The sequence below is a fragment of the Pteropus medius genome, unplaced genomic scaffold (genome assembly GCF_902729225.1).
Source record: "Pteropus medius unplaced genomic scaffold, Ma_sr-lr_union100, whole genome shotgun sequence".
Lineage (NCBI taxonomy): Eukaryota > Metazoa > Chordata > Mammalia > Chiroptera > Pteropodidae > Pteropus > Pteropus medius.
Genome location: NW_024349800.1, coordinates 51,348,145 through 51,370,795, shown reverse-complemented (window position 1 = coordinate 51,370,795; position 22,651 = coordinate 51,348,145). Strand labels below are relative to the sequence as shown.

The following is a 22,651-nucleotide window of genomic DNA, read 5'->3' as shown; positions in this document are numbered from 1 at the left end:
TTTATATGGACCTCTACATTTCATTCATACTAAATATTGAGTATATTTCACATGAAAGTGAGTCTAACATGTTTTGTATAGTTGTAATCAATATCCAGCATTAAATATATTTTTTAGGCATCTTAAAATCTACTTATTCTCCATTAGAATGAGGAATTCTTCCTAATTATGTTTTCTCTTAAAATTCTATTTTTAGTTGTTTTTTAAAGTTATAATAACTGTGTGGTGACTAGACTTAAGATGGTGAACACATTGTGAGGTATATACATGTCAAATCGCTATGTTGTACACCTGAAACTAATATAATATTGTATGTTAACTATACCTTAATTTAAAAAAAAAAAATGTGTTCTCAGGTTGCCAAAACAAAATAACACAGACCAGGCAGTTTAAACAACAAATTTATTTCCTCATAGTTCAAGAGGCTATAAGTAAAGGTTAGGATGTTGGCAGGTTTGGTTTTCTCTGAGGACTCTCACTGGCTTACAGATGGCTGCCTTCTAGCTGTGTCCTCATGGTCATCCCTCTGTGTTGTTTGTGTCCTAATCTCTTATAAGAATAGCAGTCATAGAGCCCACCCTAATGACCCTATTTTAACTTAATCATCTCTAAACACAGTCACATTCTGAGGTACTGGGGGTTAGGACTTCAACATATGAATCATATAATAACGATTAATTAATATATGTTCATTTTAGAAATTATAAACTATTATTAGAACCCTTAAGGGAAAATAAAAGTAATCCTTTATCTCACTACCTAAAAATCTACCAAGGATATTTAACCTACCAGAATTTTTTTCTGTTAATATATATGAAATAGTTTTAAAAATAGAATTACCCTGAACACAATGGATTGGGTTATGCTTTTTTCTTTTTCATTTAATAATACATTGTAAATATCTATACCGTAATTTATGTTTCTAAATTTCTAGAATTTAGGTTACATTTTTTCTAGTATAAATAGTACAGAAATAATCAAAACTTTCCAAAAAAATCCCCACACAAAAACCTTCTAAAATGCATATACTGTTTTCTTCCATTACAAAACATAATTCAACCTCTTTTTCATTTGTCATTGTAAGCAGCAATTATTATACTGTTACTATACTGTTATGTTTTTATATTTTTATTTTTTTTAATTTATTTATTTTATGGTGACATTGGTTAACGAAATCCAATAAGTTTCAGGTGTACACTTTAACAGTAAGGCGTAAATATGCTGTTATATTTTTAGATGAACAACTGTAGAGCTTTGTCCATTTCCTAAATGATCCTAGACTGCTATACCCTTTAGTTTCTGTTCTACCTTTTATACAACACGTTTTATCTTTTGCTTTAAGCTCTCATTTCATGATAATAACATTGTTCCTACTTATTCTAATGTACTGTAGACTGAAAAAACAATTAACCAAAATTGTTATAATATCTTTAATTTTTGGTAGTGTCTGGAGTGATTCTCCTATGGTACATCAATTTATGTACAAACCTTTTAACATCAGATTTTCTTTGATTCACAGACCTTTTCTTATTTTGTCATTTACTTGTTGTTATGTGGCCACATTGTAGATAGTTTAAGTTTCTGAATAAGTGACCTTTGTATCATTGAAGTAATATTTTATGATTGAAATCTCTGCTGTACTATATATTACTTCAGAAAAACATTGTCATTTTATCTTACCCTGTGCCACTGACTTCTTACCTTTTCTTCATTAATCAGGATTACCTGAGCTGGAATTGGAAGCAATTGATAACCAATTTGGACAACCAGGAACAGGTGATCAGATTCCATGGACAAATAATGCAGTGACAGCTGTAAATCAGAATAAACCAGAAGAGTGAGTAATATACTTTGTATTTTATAAAGTATCAGATTCCAACTTCTGCAACAAAGAATACTTTTTCCAAACTGGATTCCAATCTGCATTGGTATTTTGTGAGATGTTAACAGAAGTGAATTATCATGAAAAAATAGAAATGGGGGAGGACACGGAGTTAGACTGATTTATTTACTACATGACCTCAAGACTAGTATATATTGTAATTACCAAGAGATTGATACAGTGTACAGCTGTTGGTTTATTTTTCATTTCTTACTTTGCTTTGATTGATTAATATAACGTTTCTGGCACCTGTGGATGACTTGGCCTCAGTACAACAATTATGCTGCTCTTGAGCTTTTAGTTATAGAATTATTTTGTCCAGTTTTACTCTTTGTTTGGAGCAAGAGGGTATAAGGAGGGGAGGTACTTTCTATATGTACTCAGTGCCCCATCTTGATTAGAATTTAATTTCTAATCAGCACAAGGAGCTCTATTTCCATAACAGAATACATCTCATACATAGCAACCAAAGGATGACTAGATAGTACTGAATGTGATTAAAAGCCTTAACTGTGAACATATGAACTGTGTTCCCATTTACCTTCCCTGAAGAAGAATCCTTATAATTATATTAGTAGTATTACTGTTATTTCTATATATTTCTGTTTTATGCATTATTTTATATCAGCTTGGATCTGCTATGTATTTCTACATATGTGTAATCAACACTTTGTTTTTTTGCTTAACACTGAGCATGTTTCATTTTTCTATTTTGAGTACTTTTGTAAACGGTAATCATGTCATGTTATCAGTATGATTTGATCATCTTTGAAAGTTAGGTAATAAAATGTGCACTGTTTTGATTATGGTTCAATTATCAATAATTCAAGGCATCCATAGAATGAATAGAGTAAATCCTAATATAGGCGAAGTGATTTTTTTCTGAGTTTTTAGTTAATTTTTATTTTTTACTTTTGTTAAAAATTATTTTCCCTTTCCTAACCATTTGGTTAATTTTTTAGGCTATTTCTGTAAGCTAACATAAAGAATATATAAACAAAGTTAATGGACAAAAGAATGAAAAATATGTTCATAAATTTCTGCACATTAAGTGTATCAGAGAATTTTCTAGAACTAGACTTGCATATGTATAGTGTGTGTGTGTATTTGCATTCTTAAGATAGAATAATCACTTGCTATACAGTCTTAAACTTTATCTTTTGATTCTGCAGCCAGTGTATTAGTTCACAATTAGATGAGCTGCTCTGTCCACCGACAACAGTAGAAGGAAGAAATGATGAGAAGGCTCTTCTTGAACAGCTGGTATCCTTCCTCAGCGGCAAGGATGAGACTGAATTGGCTGAATTAGACAGAGCTCTGGGAATTGACAAACTTGTTCAGGTATTTACTAAAGTTGGCATCATCTAAATGATTCATCCCCAAAAAGCTAGAAAATGATTTTTAAGCAAGATTTTTAAATATTGTTCTCACTATGCTTTAGCTTTTTTATAATTTACCCTTTTGAAAGTTAATAAAATATGTAATAGTTAATGGGATTTTTAAACAGAAAATATCATAATAATAATAATTAGAAAGTCTGAGATTAGAAAATCTTCGCCTTTCACTGTGGAACAGAATCTTAGAAGCTCTCCTTAGAATAGAATCCAGATTTATATCATTACTTCTTATTTTAGAACTTAATTTATCCTTTATTCATGCTAGCCTTCATCCTATATTTTCCATGATATTTCAACTTCCAGGTTAGTATTTTTCAGGTTGTGGGGTTGAAAAATCAGTTTAGTATGTCATGACACGCATTTTTTAAATGGAATAAATAGTGTAAAATACAAAATATCAGAATGTATAGCCCTTAAAAAGGGGAAGTTATGTTTCATGAAACTCTTCTTTTAGACACCCACGTACACACACACAGCAGGTCACAACTTAAATTATATTTTTTACAATGAGTAATAGTCAAAAGTTTGAAAGTCATAACTCTGTGGCATTCTCTTAGGTCAGCTATAAATTTTTTTTCAAATATTAAACATGAATTCTGTATTTGAGATAGAAAAATGCCTGACTGACCCCTCCTTTAGGAATCTAATTTTGTGGTAACCTATTAAATATAAAATTTGTTGATTCTTAAGCTTTGCAGTGAAGTTCTTTTTAAACCTTTTTGCTGCATTTCATTGATTTAAGGCCTCTATTTTAACTGTGTTTTCATTTCTTTACTGAGATTTTAAAACATCTCAGTTAATCTGGCACTCCATTTCAGAAGTGCCTTTCTGAGGTGATTCTTTTGGGTGGTAAACTTCCGGAGAGCTTCATGGATTCAGCATGAATGAATATGTTTAGAAGACACTTTCTAGAGATAACATGCCCTTAGATCCAGAATTATATAGAGAAGTATGTCATTTACTGGCAGAAATTTATTTGTAAAATGTTTGGCTTATTTTCTAACAGGGAGGTGGATTAGATGTACTATCAGAGAGATTTCCACCACAACAAGCAACACCACCTTTGATGATGGAAGAAAGACCCAACCTGTATTCCCAGCCTTATTCTTCTCCTTCACCTACTGCCAATCTCACTAGCCCTTTCCAAGGCATGGTCAGGCAAAAACCTTCACTGGGGACTATGCCTGTTCAAGTAACACCTCCCCGAGGTGCTTTTTCCCCTGGCATGGGCATGCAGCCCAGGCAAACCCTAAACAGACCTCCAGCTGCACCCAACCAGCTTCGACTTCAACTTCAGCAGCGATTACAGGGACAGCAGCAGGTGAGTACTCTTGTTTAGCACGTGATAGTTTTTAAAGACATATGTTCTTTTTGTTATAAGACAGCCCAATTGCTACAATAAAGGTGACAAGTCTATTCCCAGACCTTTATGAAAGACTCAAACACCATCTTTGGTCTGCTAGGATAAGAAAAGAGGACACACTCATTCAATTAAAAACTACTGGCTTATAACAAAGTAGTTTGAGACCTACTTTTGAAAGCAACTTATTTTTATTTTTTGAGATAAAAATATATTTAAAATGAACATTATACAATTATTAAATTAATAAGAGAAACAGCTTAATTGATAAAAGTATCAAGAGATATTGTCTATGATTGTTGGAACAGAAAATGAAGTTTATTTATGTTGTTTGAAGTTGGAGTGATTAAAGCCTAGTGACGATGTTATATTAGAAGGATGGAGGAAAGGAAAATTTGGGGGTGTTGAGAGTTGTGAGTGAGTTAATGAGCAGGTATAGTGACATAAATATTTAAGATCATATAAGCAGCAAATATAGAGATAATCACCAGAAACCAGGAAAACAACTGGTTAAAAGTATCGTCTCTGGGAAGTGGGACCAGGACTATTGATAGTTGTTTCTTGTTATTAATCCTTCTCTGTTATTTCAAACCATGTGTGTATATTGCTTTAGATTTTTTTTTAAGTATGTCATTTCCTGGTGCCTTACTAATTCAGAAAAGAAGAAAAAGGAGATCAGTTAGAAAGGCAGTATGATATAATAGTTATAAGAGTTAGCTCTAGTTTCAAATCCTAGTTCTAACCTTAGCTTAGGTGAGTTGACAGGCAAATTATTTACCCTTGTAAAGCCTCTTGTTTTTCATCTTGGTTCTTCCTCTGTAAAAAGAATCGATTAACTAATTCCTTTACCTCATAGGTGGTTGTGATTAAATGAGATAATGCATGTAAAGCTTATAACACAATATCTGGCATGTAGTGGCCCTAATAAAAACTAGATAATACTATAAAATTCAATAAATAAATAATATGAAATGTGCTTTTATTTCACTTGAAAAGATGATGAAAGGCAGAAAAAAAGGGAAAGACAAAACAGGAAAAAAAATTTAATGGTAGAATAACAAAGAAAGGAATCATTTTTTAAGTGCTGGAGTGAAATAAAGGACTCAAAGAGGAATTAAGGGGAGAGGGGGAAGAAACGAGCAACAAAGAAGGGGAATAGTAATATGTTCTGAGTTAAGTTAAAGATAAACTACTTCTTGTTATAACTCATCCATCATAGATAGAGAGCATAAGAATAAAGAATGCTTAATAGTTCTCCTGTACTTAATTTTTCATAAAACGTATTTAGGGGGACTGTATTAAGTACTGTGAGGAATACAAAGAATAAAACGTACAGACAGCTTTCAGAAGTTACAGTCGGCTCGGGATATTCAGAACATATATACCTGAAAAGTTACGTAACAATGCCAGCACTAAGTGATTTAGTGCTAAACCAAAAAAGTACAGGAAAATGTAGCTATGCTGATTTCCTCCTTTTACAGGATATAGTTCAGTAAAAACTGCCTAAGTTAAAGGTTTAGTGAGCAAGGCCAGCACAACAATCTAGGTCAGGTTTGTGAATAGATGAAATGATAATTCATACTTAGTTCAGAAAAAAACTTGCTTTTACTTTGATTTGCTCCTAAAGCAACCGATCAGCAGAGTAGCCATGCAAAGGATATACATGAAATAAGGATGTAAATAGTTGAACATGACTCCTCATTGCTTCCTTTAAATATTATGGAAGTATGTCCAAAGCTTGGAGTTCTTAGTAGCCCAACAGACTGAAATATCCATCAAATGGGAGAAATAACAAAATTTGGGCGCAGTATATTTTAAGCCTCCAGATATGTCAGTACACAAAAATAATTTATACTGCCTTATAAGACAGTAACTCTGCTACCTAAGGAGCCATATTATCTAGACCTACTCTCTGGGTTTTGGGCCATAAGTTCTGTTCATCAGTGGGTGCTCAGTCCATAGTGATTTTTGCACTACAGATGCTCAGAATCTTCCGTGTGTGTCTACTTAAGGCAGCGGTCCCCAACCTTTTTGGCACCAGGAACCAGTGCTCCTATGAGAGTCTAATGACTGATGATCTGAGTTGGAGTTGGAGCTGAGGCGGTGATGCCAGCACTGGGGAGCTGCTTCAAATACAGATGAAGCCTCGCTTGCTCGCTGGCCACTCACCTCCTGCTATGCGGCCCACTTCCTAACAGGCCATGGACCTATACTGGTCCATGGCCCAGGGGTTGGAGACCCCTGCACTTCAGGGCTCCCTGTGAGAAGGTCTGGCCAAAGCTTTTCTTAATCAGTGTCTCAGTTTTAAGATGCTGTCAGCAACAAGGAAAGAAAAAAGATCAATTCAAAGTAGTAAAAAAAATATTTTGACTCAAATATTGACATGATACAAAATAGAGACAGGTCCAGATGTGGTTACTTCAGAGACTCAAGGATGTTATAAAGGACCCAGGTTCTTTCTATTTGTTTACTGTGTAATCCTTGGCAACTAGAAAAAGAGCTGCCATCATTACAAATATGACCTGCAAGCAAAACTGTCTAGCAGGGGAAAAAGGGACTGCCTCTTTCCTCTGCATCTCAGAGCCTTTCTTCAGAGGGCTCTTGCTCCTCTTTCTCTCCCATCCCACCCCCTCAAAGTGAAGAAGTGTTCACATCTGCCTAGCCATGACTAAGTCACATGTACATACTTAACCAATTGCTGGCAAGGATTGACTTACAGTACTTATAGATTATCCCTTGAGGTATGTGATTTGGGATAGTTAGCTGAATAAAATCCTATTCTATCATCCAGGAAAAGGAGAAGAGTAAACGGCTGTGTGGTGGCAATAACAGTACCTGATAAAACCAAGAAACTGAGGTTTAAATATGTTTAAAGCTATACAGGTAAATTCACAGTTGGGATCAAATTGGTGAACTGTGGAACATCTGTACTTTCTCCTGCCTTAAATTCCATTAAATGACAGGTCGTATATTTTAATTGAGTAAGTTCATATCAGAACAGAAAAAAAGAATACCATCTTATCATACTAAAAGTTTTGAAATATATAGAATTTTGAAATATAGAAAGCAAATCTGAGAAAGAAACAAAATTATCATGTGCAAATAATATGACTTGCTCACATAGAAAATCCGAGAGAATATACAGAGAACTTAGAACTAACAGATAAGTTCAGCAAGGTTTCTGGATAAAAGAAATAAAAATCAACGACAAGCCTTTTGATTAGCAACAACCAATTAGAGAATATAATTTCAAAATATGTCACCATATGCAAAAGTTAGAAAATTATAAACCATAATTGAAAGTCACAAAGAAAATCCAAATAAAGGATACTTATGAATTGAAAGACTATCATAAAGATGGCAGTCATTCTGAAATTAATCTATAAATTCAGTGGAATTCCAATCAGAATCTCAACATGGAATTTGACAAATAGATGCTAAATTTATTTTAGAAGCGTGAATACAGTCTTAAAGAAGAATAAGGATGAACTCACCCTACCGGATACCAAGATTTAAAACCAAGTTTTAGAAATTAAAATAATGTAGAACTGGCATAGGGATAGACAGACAGTTCTACTGATTGGAACAAAATAGAGCACAGAGACACACCCAGATGTATATAGAAACTTAATAAGTGACAGAGGTGGCAGTCACTGGGGAAATAATGGCCTGCGTAATAAATGCTGGTACATTTGGCTGTCCATAAAGGGGGAAAAATTAAATTCGATCCTTACCTTATACCATACATAAAAATAAATTCTAGGTGGTTTAATGACCTAAATGTGAATATGAGAAGATCTCTATTGCCCCTTAAAATTTTTTGCATTAAAATGTAAAACTTTTAAGTTAACAGATACCATAAACAAGGTTTAAGACGAGCTACAGACTCAGGGAAGTTATTTCAGGAAAGATATTTGCAACCCCATATAACAGACAAAGGATTAGTATCTAGAATACATCAGATTCATAACATGGTGTTTTTAATACACTTACCTCACTTGATTGATATCTGTTTATTTGTTGGTCATATCCTCTTCTTCCTTCTTCCCTCTTGCCAAACGCAGGAGATGTAAGCATCTAATTGTCAGGAAGTTAACACAGTACCTGATGATTCAAGAAAAGAAAGGGATATACTCAGGTCTACATCGTAGTTTTTTCTTTTTAATGGATCTTAAGATCAGTTTTAAAAACATGGTTTCTTGACTGTAAGTATATCCCATCAACTAGAATATGGTACACAAGGCGCAAAAAGATTTTAAGATTTTTAGTTTGACTCTATAGTTGTGAATAATCCCCAGTTGGCGGACAGGAGGAGGAAGAACACTGTAGGAAACTATAATAGATGCCCTGGTTGAGATTTTTTAAAAAGGCAAAAATGACGGAAAGAGCTGGTGATTAAAAAGAAATACAGAGTTAAAGTCTTTAGGTGTAGTGTCTGCTTCCATCTCAAATAAGCAAAGACTCAAGAAATATTTCCATAATACCTATAAAGAACTTGTAAACTTCTATTTTTGGACAAGAGCAGAAAAAATGAGTAGACCTGCCGCTTATCGAAAATTGTATAACACTGGTTGACAAAAAATAGAATTATTCTATTCTAGTTTCATTTTCCTCTTCTCCAGCAAGGGACATGGTTTTCGTACTATCAAGAAAAGAATAATATGAAGAGAGAGTAACAGTCGAAAGAGATAAAGAAATATGGTATACTTAGGCAAGTCCCAATACGTTATGTGGTAGGGTGCTGAAGAAAGGTATGGATCTGCCATAAGAACCACTATTGATCATCTTTTATATATTAGGGAATAGAAGCAACCAGAAAATTGAACTAAGATCAAAGAGCAGAAACTGCAGAGAAGCAGATTTCACCTCTAGATTTCTGGCAATGAAAACTGCCTGATGAAAGCATAGACTTCTTCAAAAAACTCTCTTATAAGAATTTATGCAGTGGCTGTGTCAGAGTTCTCACCCTTGGCTCCATTAACATTTTAGAGCTGGGCGATTCTTGTTAGCGGGGGGATGGGAGGCTTCTCATGTGCTGAAGGGTGTTCAGTAGACTCCCTGGTCTCTACCCACCACATGCTGGTAGGAACCTTTCCCTAATCATGACATCCAAAAATGTCTTCCTTAGAAGATTGCTCTAGGAGTTAATAGTTAAATGTCAGAAAAAAAGGTTTGTGATAAATAAGTTATATAGTATATCCTCTTCGTGGAGATTCACAATGCGCTTTGGCCAGTTAAAGGCTCATAGAGTTACTGCAGTAAGGAAATCTGTCTCACCTTGCGTAACCCATCGTTTCTAGTACTTAATACAGCACAGCGTGCTATTTTTCCGGCACATCTATTAATATCCTGCAGAACAATGTTCTTTAGAACACCAATTTGGGAAATGCTGGTCTAAAGTAATTACTTCTTCCAGTTAAATAAATAGTCCATTTTCTCAGACCATTTGTTTCTTACATAATTCTCTTCAGCTAATGAAATCACATCAGATTTTCCCCCAAATATGTACCCATTAGACAGGTACCCTCCAGTGAGTAATACCTCAGCTTTTCCATTTATCTTCCAGACCTTTGTAGAATATACTATATTGTATACTTACTTTTTTACTCACAATAGTTTTATGATCTAGAGCTGTTTCTTTCCATTATTGCACTTACCTGAAATAACTAAGCATTAAAAAAATTTTTAAATATGTAAAATGTATGTGTGCATTTAATGACAGCATTTATGGCAGAGCATTTAAAAGTAGAATACATACACGTGTAATATATATGCATATAGATACATGCACATGGATATATGTACATGTGTATAGTATGTATGGCTATGTATATACATATATGTACATGTGTATGTGTTATACTTTTAAGTGATTGGCCATATTTAGTGTTCTGCAGGCAGGAAATACTTGATGTTAGGAATTACCAACCTTTGGCAAATAAACATGGGAAATAATCTTATTAAATCTAGATTACTAAAACTTGTTAGTAACGAAAAAATGTGTTACCTATAAGGGCTGTGCTATGTTTGTGTGTAGAAATACGATATCTCATTTTGTCGTTTTTTTCTAGTTGATACACCAAAATCGGCAAGCTATCTTGAACCAATTTGCAGCAAATGCTCCTGTTGGTATCAACATGAGATCAGGCATGCAGCAGCAAATTACACCCCAGGTAATGTGAGGAAACCAGACATTGTTAGCACTTTTCTAACCCAACCCGTGTTGACTTGAGTGTCTTTGAAATGATCTGTGAGCTGATCTTTTAATGGTGTTTATTAGTGTAGCTGTCTTCTAGAATGAATTTATCATGAACTTGTGATACTCCTTACTGATATTTGATCAGAAGCCAAGGGTTCTTTGTTTTGTTTTATTGTTATTGTTGCCATCGCTATTAGATACAGCTGACTAAGCAGAAAACTCTTACTGTTGTACTAAATTGTATCAGTAATAAGAAGCCTAAGATATGAGACTATGTGAATGGTAATGAAACCTGATCCAAACCCAGTCACATTGCTGAGTTATATTAACTATCTCATGTTCTCTGTTCTGTCTGATCATCAGCATTTTCTATATTTTATTTATTTGAACATCCCTTGTATATGAACCCAGAGCCACTGGAACTTTAAACATAAAAAGAACTGGGTGGCCTTCTAAGTATTATCTAGAAATCACTCCCTACTTCTGCACATACTTTAACATTTTTGCTTCCACCACTTTTTTTCTGTTTCCTTAACCAAGTTTACATAAAAGTTGGGGAACTGAGGAATTTTAGAGAGGAGTCAAACAAAACTCTTCTTTTCTCCATAAAATGGACCTGGTTGGATTTGGGGCAAATACAGAAAGCCAACACTAACTATAAGGGTAAATATTAACAGAAACTGCTGGTAAGCAATAGATACTGGCATCTTCATCCAGATTTGGGTTTCTCTGTCTCATAAATCTCAGTGGTTAGCTCATGCAAGGGTAATTAGATTATAAGGACAGAAGACATTTTTTTTGGAATTCACATAAAGATGATTTCTACCAGAAAGTCATATGTCACAGTTTCTTCTAGATTGGACTATATCTAGATGACATGTTTAATTTTAATGGAGCCATTGCTTTAATCTGATCCTCAATCTGATTAAATTGACATTTTCTGAGGAAGGCTTTACTGACATGCCATATTGCTTTGCAAATTAAACCAAAAAGCGATTTCAACCTAATTTTACCACTTTTTTCTTCATAATCTTATAGCTATTAAAATACTTATTCTAATGTCTAGAGTAGTCTTCTAACTACAGCAGTGATATAAAAAATGCTGGTTCCCATTTATTTCTGTTTATTATTTTACTTCTAATTAGTTATTTTCTTTTTAAGCAATAATTTATTTAGCATTGTATCCTGGATTTCTGATTTTTCCTTTTTAATGGTATTTGTAGATTTTTCTAACTGTAAAGATAATATGTTTATTATAGATAATTTAGAAAATACAGAAAAGTATATATGAAAAAAATTAAAATCACCTGTAATCACATTTTATTCATTTAAGTAAGATGATGTAAGTTAGAAAAGGGGGAAACTGAATTTCTCTGTATTAGAAACAGTAAATTTTTTGGGAAAGGAAGTCTCCTAACAACCTAATGTCAGATAAGATAGAAGTCACCAAGCACATTTTCTTTCTCTTCTTTATGGTTTTCTTGTTTCTTTTAACAGTTTTCATGACCTGTGTTATAATACTAATCAATATAGACTTTCTTTGACTTTTCTCAGTTCTGTGTGACTTTTGAGAATTTGCATTTAACGCATTTTAATGGTCAGGCATTGTTTTAGCGTTTCTCAACTACCTTTGATCTACAAAATGTGTTTAATTCAGTTTCTCCCCTGTGATAATTACTTAAGAGGTTTTTGTTCCTTTTCTGTTTTATTTTCCTTTGTACACTGATAATTGCTACCTATTTTGTTGCCCCAAGCTACTAGGCTTTATCTTGTAAGCTTTCCAAGATAGGTAGCAATTATAATAATACTAATAAGTGAGGCATTTTTCCTCCTTTGCAGCCACCCCTGAATGCCCAAATGTTGGCACAGCGCCAGCGGGAGTTATACAGTCAACAGCACCGACAGAGGCAGCTAATACAGCAGCAAAGAGCCATGCTCATGAGGCAACAAAGCTTTGGGAACAACCTCCCTCCCTCATCTGGACTGCCAGTTCAAATGGGGAATCCCCGTCTTCCTCAGGGTGCCTCGCAGCAATTCCCCTACCCACCAAACTATGGTACAAATCCAGGAACCCCACCTGCTTCTACCAGCCCATTTTCACAACTGGCAGCAAATCCTGAGGCAGCACTGGCCAGCCGCAACAGCATGGTGAACAGAGGCATGACGGGAAACCTGGGAGGACAGTTTGGCACTGGGATCAATCCTCAGATGCAGCAGACTGTGTTCCAGTACCCAGGATCAGGTACGAGGGCCACGACTGTGTCGCTTTTACAAGTCCTGCATGTAGGCCTCTCTTTCTGTGTGTTTCAGTTCAGTGACACTAAATGGCTGAGTGGTTTGAGGCTATTCTCTTAGATATCTAAGGTTATTAAATTAAAGGGTCTATAAGGACCTGTCTGACTAAAATTTGTAATGTTCTGTATGTACATTTTCTCTCATGGAGCCCTATAAGAATCTAATGAAAGTCTACTTCGGACAGTGGGTTTAAGAACATTAACTCAAAGCTTGGATACAGTTTTTTTCATTATGTTGGAGATTTTGTGTTTGATAGCTTACATGAGGACAATTAATCTTCACAAAGTATCTCAAACTTCTCATTAGTGTCACCACTCTTAACTGCTTAGGTTGTGAGCTATTCCTGCAATATTTGGCAGCTTTCTGGCTTCTAAAGGGTTTTTGTCTTTTTTAATCTTTCATTTGCACTGTCTCTGTTCCATTCTTTTTCCTAGGCGATATCTTTTTTTTACTTCTCTTTCACTTTGAGGTTCTAATAGGTAGTGATTAAGTACATTTGATGCATCCATCATGTTTAATCAAACTTCGATGCAAAATTAATGGCAAATTCCTGAAAAAAAATTGAAATAAATCCCTGAATTTTATAAGTGAAAGAAAAAGTAAATTTTAAGGCTGCTTAAAAATGAATTTTAGGTTTTAAGAGAAGGCTGCTGTTTGACTTGAAAAAATGGTGAAGTTATATAGAGATTTTTGACGTGGCAATGTGCTTATCAACTTTGACAGCCAAATCAATTTAGACTTTTCATTCTTATGGCAGCAAGTGCTAGAATACTTTGACTACTAAATTAACTATCTAGGGAGACTTGTGTCAGAGAACATCAGAATTCTTTAAAACCTTTTAATAAAAATTATGCCACATCAGTTCTTTTGTCCTCAAGACAATGAAGTCATCTTTGGCTGGTTTATATCTCTGACACTATCTGTGTGGGCGATGAAAGGATTATAAATCCATATTTTTAATTATAAGATTATATAAACAGGAATGGCCTTCAGAAGAGTTTTATTTCTTAAGATTTATGTATACAAAGAATTTGACAAGGCTCTTTCACTTTCTCCTGCAGAAGTACTCCCTTCAACGTTGGAAGACTTCTATAGTTATCTGTGTCCCCATTCCTCTTCCAAAATGGCAACTTAGCCTAAACAGCAAATAGATTCTTAGCACTCATGATATGAATTTCATATCCTTGAATCAAAAGATTTATCTCATTCATTGGTGGGGAAATACTAACTATAAGTAAACCAAAAATTAATAAATTCTCCAAGGATTTCTTTCTCTTATAAAAATAAAAATTTTCAGTCAATTTTCACTCACGCTGTTTACAACCTCTTCTCTGGAAACTTCCTTTCCTGCTCTTGTGCCTTGACAAAGCCACCTGGAAAGCCCCGGTTCCAATGAAGTTGACAAGATTTTTTTCAGGGTTGTGGGTCCAGTCTTTGATCTATTGCATGTCAGTATATAGAACACAGTAATTGAGGTGGCGAGTGGGTAGACGTTCCTTCTTTACCAGGCAGGCAGCATAACCAGATGTGTTGCCACTCATCATAGGTGCTTTATCTGGTACCTGGATTTTTCTTCCAGCCAAACTTTTGATTAACCAAAAGTACTTTCCACAAAATAAGCATTTTTCTTTGATAAAGCCAGCAGTCACACTACAAACAAAACCCAGAAGGTGTGTACAGAGGAGAGAGTACTTAACTTCGTCCAGGTGCAGACTGAAATGAAATGTCAGAGCTTTCAGTTCTTCCATGAACTGCTTCAAAATAATAGAAGGTTCTTAGTTTTTCTGGAAAGCATAAGAACAATTAAAGAGGAAATGTTTTAATTTCTTCCACTGCTCTAAGTTATAAACTTGCTTTGATATGATCAGCAGCCTGCTAGGAGGCTTCAAGACCAGGTTTTGTGTTGGTACAAATTCAAGTTCTGGAATAGTTCTAACCTTTTCAAAGCAAGCCTTCTCAAAAAAAAAAAAAAAAAAACAACTTGTTTTTATAAATAAAGTTTTATTGGAACACAGCCATTCTCATTAGCTTACACATTGTTTATGGCTGATTTCACACAACAGAATTGAGTAGTTGTTGCAGAAACCTTAGAGCCTGCAAAACCAAAAATATTTACTGTCTGGCCCTTTGCATAAAAAGTTTGCTTTGGCATCTTCAGCTTAACATCGGCCCAAAATAGATGAAAGAACATGTAGGTAAACTGTTACAGAGAATGCTTTCTTTTATTTCTGAAAACAGAATTTTTCTGGATTATGCTGTGAAGATAAGTGCACTAGAACAGAATTAGACATTTAAAATTTGTTTTATACTAAGACAGTATTCAAAGTAAATATGGGGGATTTTTTAAAAATTTTGTACCCACTTCGTGAATTCTTTGAAACCCATCCAGAGCCCCCTTTTCTGTGAACTGCACAGTAAAATGCTACTCCACCTATTCCTCCTCAGTGATCTTATCGACTCCTGTGGCTTCAGTGACCTCTTCATACTAATGGCTCTGTTCTCTATCTCTAACCAGATCTCTCTCTTGCGTGTACCACTGCCTGCTGGACAGACATACTTGAATTTTCCACCAACAACCCAAACTCAACTTGTCCAAAGCTAGACTCATCAACTCCACTTGCCCTTCCCTCCATGTCTCAGTGTTCCAGTTATAACAAACTTCTCAAGTTCCAGGAAGAGGCCATACGTTGCTCTGTTTTACTCCTAGGCCTTTGTACATCCTGAACCCTCTGTCTAAAATATCCTTCCCTCACCTGTCTCATCTCTGTTCCTTTCTCCCCTCAAAGGTATCTCCTCTGGGAAGCCTTCCCTGCCGACACTCCCAATTATGAGCACTTACCACCCTGTCTTAGAGCCACTTGTTAACCTAGCTGCCTTTCTTTTTAAACAGCAAATTCCGTGAGTGAGCTAAGTGTGATTTTTTAACCTTTTTTTTTCGCAAGTGCTTAGCACAGTGAGACTTTGCAGACGTAAAAGAATGGGAGGTTGAATCTTGATTCTCGTTGCTGCTGCCAAATGTCTGTGAGGTTGTTCATGGTCCAGCAAGGAGAATTTGTATGGTCTAGGCAAAGATGGAATTGTAGACTTTAAACTAGGTTGTCTGATTCAAGGAGTACAAGGTTCAATGTAGTGGCAGGACTGTACTAAAACTGTAACTTCCACTCCAATTCATTATTGACAGGCTGATTCTTTCTACTAAAATTAGATCATCAGATAAGGAAAACATGGGCAGTTAAAATGTGACATAAGGCCAGGAAGAAGTGTCAAAAAGCATGCCACCGTACTTGGAGTCTCATTTATTTTTTACTTGACCCTCACAGAGTAATATCCAAAATGTGATAAGTCTCTTTTCCCCCTCACATAGATGTTTTTTCTGAAAGAAATTATTTCTTCATAAATAAGATTAAAAACGGATTAGGGACAGACAAGTATTTTTTAAGAATCACAACCAAAATAGTTGAAATTTAAAATATAGAATTAATGCAAAGACAGTTAACATATATGAAGATAGTAAAGACGATGGGGAAAAAACCCACCCTGTAGAGTCATAAATGGGAAAAAATTTTTCCTTTATATATTCTATGTCAAAATTATTAACCAGAGATTAAATTATATATGGAGGAAGCATCAAAGAGAAAGTATGTAGCTTTACATAATCTTTATTTTTAAAAAAGGTGTAAACATTTAGTAAAAGAAAAAAAACTGTATACAGTCTATATAGTTGGCTCAACTTTCACAGAAAATTTAAAATTGTCTATAAAAAAACAAAAGTGAATAAATTACATCTCTGACCAGATTAACCAAGCCAAAAAAAGAGAAAAGTCATTGTATCAGCAATGATAATACAATATTGTACTGGCATGTACAATTATGTTTACAAAGAGACATCAAGGACATGGAAACATGCATATGATATAATGATAAGGGAAAGAAGCAACAAAATTCTGAAATATTTTATAGAGGAAGATTTGAAGGAATTATACTAAATTATGGGTAATCAAATTATAAAATTCTTTTTTTCTTGCACCTTTATAACTTTCTCAAAAGCATTTAACTGGAAATGTATTTTTCAGGAAAAAAAAACAAAAAAGAATACAAAATGCTAACATAACAAATCGTAAAAGGACCCATTTTTACTTTTTTAAATTGTTATAAGCTCAATTTTTTGCCAAGATGGAGTAACGGGGACTAGATTTATTCTCCTATCTGAAACAAACAAACAAAAAAATCAAAGGACATTGAAACAGCAGTTCTCAAAATTGCCCAGACTGTGCAGCAGGAGGGGGCATCTACCAGGAGCAGGTGGTTTCCCAAGATGAGCTGGGAGTCTGGGAAAGCCAAGGCAGCTAGAAGCCTCAGGGCACAGTCCCAGAGAAGAGGGAGTCACAGAGAGAGAACTACAAGGATATGCACAGGGTCTCACTTAGGTCTTCAGCTGGGTGGGGGTGTGGGGTGGGGTGGGGGTGTGTGTACATACACAAACCAAGGCCAGAGAAGAACACCTGAAAAGAGTAGAGGGAATAGTCTTCGAAGTTCACACAGAGCCAGTCCCTCTTCCCACCAGCCAGAATAGAAAACTCTTAATTCATGGAGTATTAGGCAGAATTCTCAGAAGGTTTTGCCTCAGTAATGGGCAATACAACCCTTCTCTTGTCTCTTTGGGCACAAGACTCAAAAAGAATTAAACTGTTACCATGTAACATAACCATAACCCAGACAAATGTCAAAAATATTTTTAAATTTTTTTAAATTGAGAACCTAACTAAAAGTCACAAGGTATGATATCATTTTTAAGTTACCAGGCAAGCAAAGAAGCAGGAAAATAGAACCAATAATGAGGAGAAAAATCAGTTCAACAAAACCAATCCAGAAATTACACAAATGATAGAATTAGTAGACAGGAATGTTAAGACAATTATAAATTATACATTTATTCCATATGTTCAAGAAGGTAGAAGAAAGTCTGAACATGTTAAGTAAAAGTATGGAAGATATTTTAAAAATCCAAATCAAACTTCTAGAGACAAAAACTACAGTGTCTGAGACAAAAAAATTATATGAATGGGATGACTACTAGTTTCAAAAATAAAGTTATAACAATCAAGACAGTGTAGTGTTGGGATAAGTATAGACATGCAATACAGAGCACTGCAACAGAATGAGTGACTTTTACGTTCAGTTGATTTTCGATAGTTAAACCATTAACTATCCTGAATGAATAGGAACAAACTACTGATAAATGCTACAGAATGATTGAACCTCAAAAAAGTATGCTAAGTGAAGGAAGCCAAACACAAAACACCTCATATGATTACATTTATATATAATTTCCAAAAAAGGGCAAATCTGTAAAGACAAAGTAGATTAGTGGTTGCCTAAGGCTAAGGTGGGATGGGTGTTGACTACAGACAGGTACAGGGAATACAGAGGTGATGAAAATGTCTAAACTGGGTTGTGGCGATGGTTGCACAACTCAATAAATTTACTAAAAATCATTGAATTGTGCAGTTCAGTGAGTGAATATTATGCTATGTAGATTATATCTCAATAAAGCTTAAAAAAAAGACAGGGAAGGGAAGAAGAGCCCACAAAGATGACTAAGGAGGAGTGGCCAACAAAACTCATATTTCATTTCACACGTGGGTTTTTTTTTTCCCTTTTCAACTTATTACACAAGTAACCTGTCATGTGTGTTCATGTATATTTTTAATGCTTACTTTGTGTAAGCAAAATAGAACAGAAAAAAATAATATATAATTTTGGTACCCAAATCAACATCTTAGAATGGAAATCATTCTTCCCAAACGTATTTTATATGTTTATTCATCTCTCTTGTTTATAGTGAAATTTCCTGCTTTACTTTTAAGAGACAGAAATTGTTTCCCTACTCTGTTGATTAGGATATTTCTAAATCTATAATGACGGATCTTTATTTTTTCTTTTATAGAGTTAATAAATTTACAGTGTATTCACATAAATAAATTTGTATCAATTTGCAGGAATGGTTCCTCAAGGCGAGGCCAACTTTGCTCCGTCTTTGAGCCCTGGGAACTCCATGGTGCCAATGCCAATCCCTCCTCCTCAGACCTCTCTGCTCCAGCAGACTCCGCCTGCGTCTGGGTACCAGTCACCAGACATGAAGGCCTGGCAGCAGGGGGCAATGGGAAACAACAAGTAAGGAGGCAGTTTTTATGTATGGGCATCCCTGTTACTCTGCGGCACATAAGAACAGCCATTCCTTCACAATCTAAACAGATTATTGGCTACTGCCATTTGCAAACTCAGAGAACTGAATTTTATGTTATCAACAAAGAAAAATAATGATTTTTAAATCCTTTAAGTAATTTTCAAGGCAAATTTATGTGTTTACAGTCGAGAGAAGCGGTCTGGTGGCCCCCAACCTTTTTGTCCCACCCCCCGCACACCTGAAGAATATGATCAACTTTCATGAGTAACAGAGCTTCCGTAGGACAAATGTAGAAATGAGTACTTTTTAAAAAATATTTCTCTATAAAAAAACACTTAAAAAATCTGAAGTAGGATTGGCAAAATGTTAGAATTCAGCAGAGCTGAATTTAAATAGGTTTCACTCTTCTCAGTATGTTTTAAAGATTTCATAGGAACAGTAAAGGTTTTAAGGCTTCTTGGGCCATTCTGCTTTACCCAGCTCTTTGAATCTAGATTTTCAGTAGTCTGTCTCATTTGCCTGTTTTGCTTAAAATTATCTCACTAAAGTCATTTTTTCTCCCAAATCCTGACTGCTGAACTTTTCACACATCATTTGAGCTTTATAATGGTTTTAATTTGGTTGTGTCTTGGTTCTAATGACAGGGAAGCCGTTTGATCTGACAACATAATAAGTAAGGCAGTTAAAATTGAAAACTTAAGACCATATTCTCTTAAAGTTCACTGGAAGGTGAGAGAGGAAACCTTCCTTCCTGTTAGAATATGTCGCTCTCAGTGCAGACTGCATACAAATTAGGTAGAAATGGAACTGTCTATATAACATGCAAGAAGAATTTAGTCTCCTAATGGTTCTAATCCCAGCTTCCTAAACCCACTTTAGATTCACAGTTTGTCATTATAATTACTCCCTTACTGGCACTCTCAGCTCCCTGCTCAGGTCTCCTTGTACTTGTGCCTAGCAAAATGCTCCTTAATGAAATCCAATCAAATTCTTGCTCCATATCTATGCTTAGACATTTAAATGTAACTTGAAAAAAAACACAGTCATGCTGACAGGTGTGCTCCCCTTTACAATTAAATTTTTTAAAAGACTATACTCTTCACTTCCTCTCCTCCCATTCCTTGTTGAACCAGTCAGATTTTCATCTCTACCACTCCACCAGAAGTATTCTTGTCAAGGTCATTAATGTCTCTTACATGCCAAATGCAGTGATCATCTGTAGCATTTGACATCTTTGAGCATTTATTTTTTCTTGAAGCTATTTCTTTTTTGAACAACTTTCTTGAGAAAGCCAACTCTCTTGTTCTCTGTTTACTTTGCTGGATCTTCCTCCTCTCCCCAACCTCCATTTGAGGACCTCGGAGCTTCTTCTAGGACCTCTTCCCCATTTCTACGCCTTCCCTCGGTTATGTCGTCCAGTCTTACTGCTATAAATGCCTGTTTCTGTGCTATGACTCCCAAATTTCAATTGCCAGCCCAGACTTCTCCCCTGAGAAGTAGACCATATACACAGCTGCCTAATCAACATCTCCACTTCATGTTTGGCATCTCAAACCAAACATGACAAAAACTAAAGTGATATTCTCCCCAAAATATGCTCCTCTTCTACTTTTCCCCACCTCAGAAAACTCCTTCATTTTTCCAGTTATTCAGAAGAAAACCTTTTCTCTTTTTTACATCCCACATGAAACATTCCATCAGCAAATCATATCAGCTTCTTAGCAGCTCTCACTTTTTACCCATCCCACTTGGACACTTCAGTAGAAGCCACTATCATCTTTTTCCTGGACCAGAGCAGTAGCCTCCTGTCTCTCTGCTAACCCCCGTGTTCCACTACAGTTTAATCTCTGCATGGTAGCTAGAGCAATGCTTTTAAAGCACGAGGCAGTGTGACAGTCCTTTACTCAGAACTCTCCAGCTTTCTCAACATACAGTATACGGCCTACAAAGCCCGACTGAGTCTTGCTCCTGGATGCTTCTCTGACCTCATCTGCTATTCTCATCACTCACTCTGCCACACTGGCTTCTGTTTATTCTTCGTTCCTCAGATGTGCCAAGTACATTGCAAACTCAGGACCTTTGCATTTTTAAATCCCTCTGCTGGAATGTTCTTCTCTCAGTTGCCACATGGTTTGCTCTCTCACACTTCAGGTCTCTCCTTAAATGTCACCTTGATAAACACAGATATTGAATGTCACCATAGTACAGTTCCCTGACCGTAAATTATGAATCAACATCATTTCCCACCCCTTGGTCCCTCTTTTCCCTTCTTTAGTGCTTAACACCTATTTATTCGTGGTCTGTGTCTCCAACTAAAATAGAACCCTCATAAGAACAAGGACTTTGTTTTCGTTCACTTCTGTATGTCCATCCTTTAGAACAGGTAAGCACTTAATATGCATCTCTTGAACAAATGAGTGCTAAGATTTCTTGTTCCTACCTAAGTCACTTCTTGGATTCAGATTGAAATGTGGACTTGAGCTTTTGTTGTACTTTAGCAGTTTCTGTGAACTTAGACTTTCCCAAGTCATTTGAGAAAGAAAACAATTATCACCAGTTCTTCAAACATTCACACTTGCTTATTTGGTTCTTGTGTAGAAGCTTGTTAGTTAGCGGAGCAGGATATATTTTGTGACCACTCACTGTCGGTTGCACGGTGCAAGGGGAAAATAGCCCCCGCCGCCAAGTAATGGGGAGTCCAGCTGGTGACAAGAGTGGGGCGGAGAAAAGTGGAATGTAAAACAAAGAACCCTTTAAGTAGTAGAAGGATGGAAGATAGTTCAGAGACTGTGTAATGTGACTCTTTTATTCATTATCTCTGGTAGCAAGAGAAATAAAGGGTTAAACCAAATCTATTCTTCCTGGAACCAGGAACCAGCAACATTACTAGTGCTTATTAGCCTTTTAAAGGCTCTGAAGGCCTATCTTTTAACCTTTGGTTTCTCAGACTTTGTAGACTGGGAACTCCTCCCTGCTTATTAGTACCGGTAATATCCACAGAACCCACCTTAGGCCGAAGTATTTGGCTTTCACTTTTTCCCTCATGATTTAGGAGCTACCCAATACCTGGTGCTAGCTTAAGGAAACTGATCCCTGCCATGAGGCTGACCAGGAAAGGAGAGTGAGAGAGGGATCTTCCACACACTGAGCCTAAGGTGACAGTAAACGCCAGGTCCAGGACCTGGAACGGTGATTGATGCCACAGAAGGCATCGGTCTTATTCCTGTGATGGAAGAAGCTAAAATGGAACTGTTGGCAGGAACAGTTTGAAAGAACTTAAGCTAATATATAGTCCCAAATAAAAATTTGACAAGAAATTAAACTCTAAGCT

At 35.6% G+C, this 22,651-nt stretch overlaps 1 protein-coding gene across 10 annotated transcripts in view; it reads left to right on the top strand.

The window, feature by feature from the left end:
* Positions 1-22,651, top strand: part of NCOA1 (nuclear receptor coactivator 1) — a 194,990-nt gene that overhangs the window by 161,739 nt on the left and 10,600 nt on the right. For all 10 annotated transcript variants that reach the window (XM_039887677.1, XM_039887680.1, XM_039887679.1 and 7 more), the window contains 6 exons: positions 1,720-1,837; positions 3,055-3,223; positions 4,286-4,600; positions 10,711-10,812; positions 12,678-13,080; positions 19,133-19,307. In XM_039887677.1, coding sequence (XP_039743611.1) covers positions 1,720-1,837; positions 3,055-3,223; positions 4,286-4,600; positions 10,711-10,812; positions 12,678-13,080; positions 19,133-19,307 — 1,282 coding nt within the window. The remainder of the gene's footprint in view (positions 1-1,719; positions 1,838-3,054; positions 3,224-4,285; positions 4,601-10,710; positions 10,813-12,677; positions 13,081-19,132; positions 19,308-22,651) is intronic.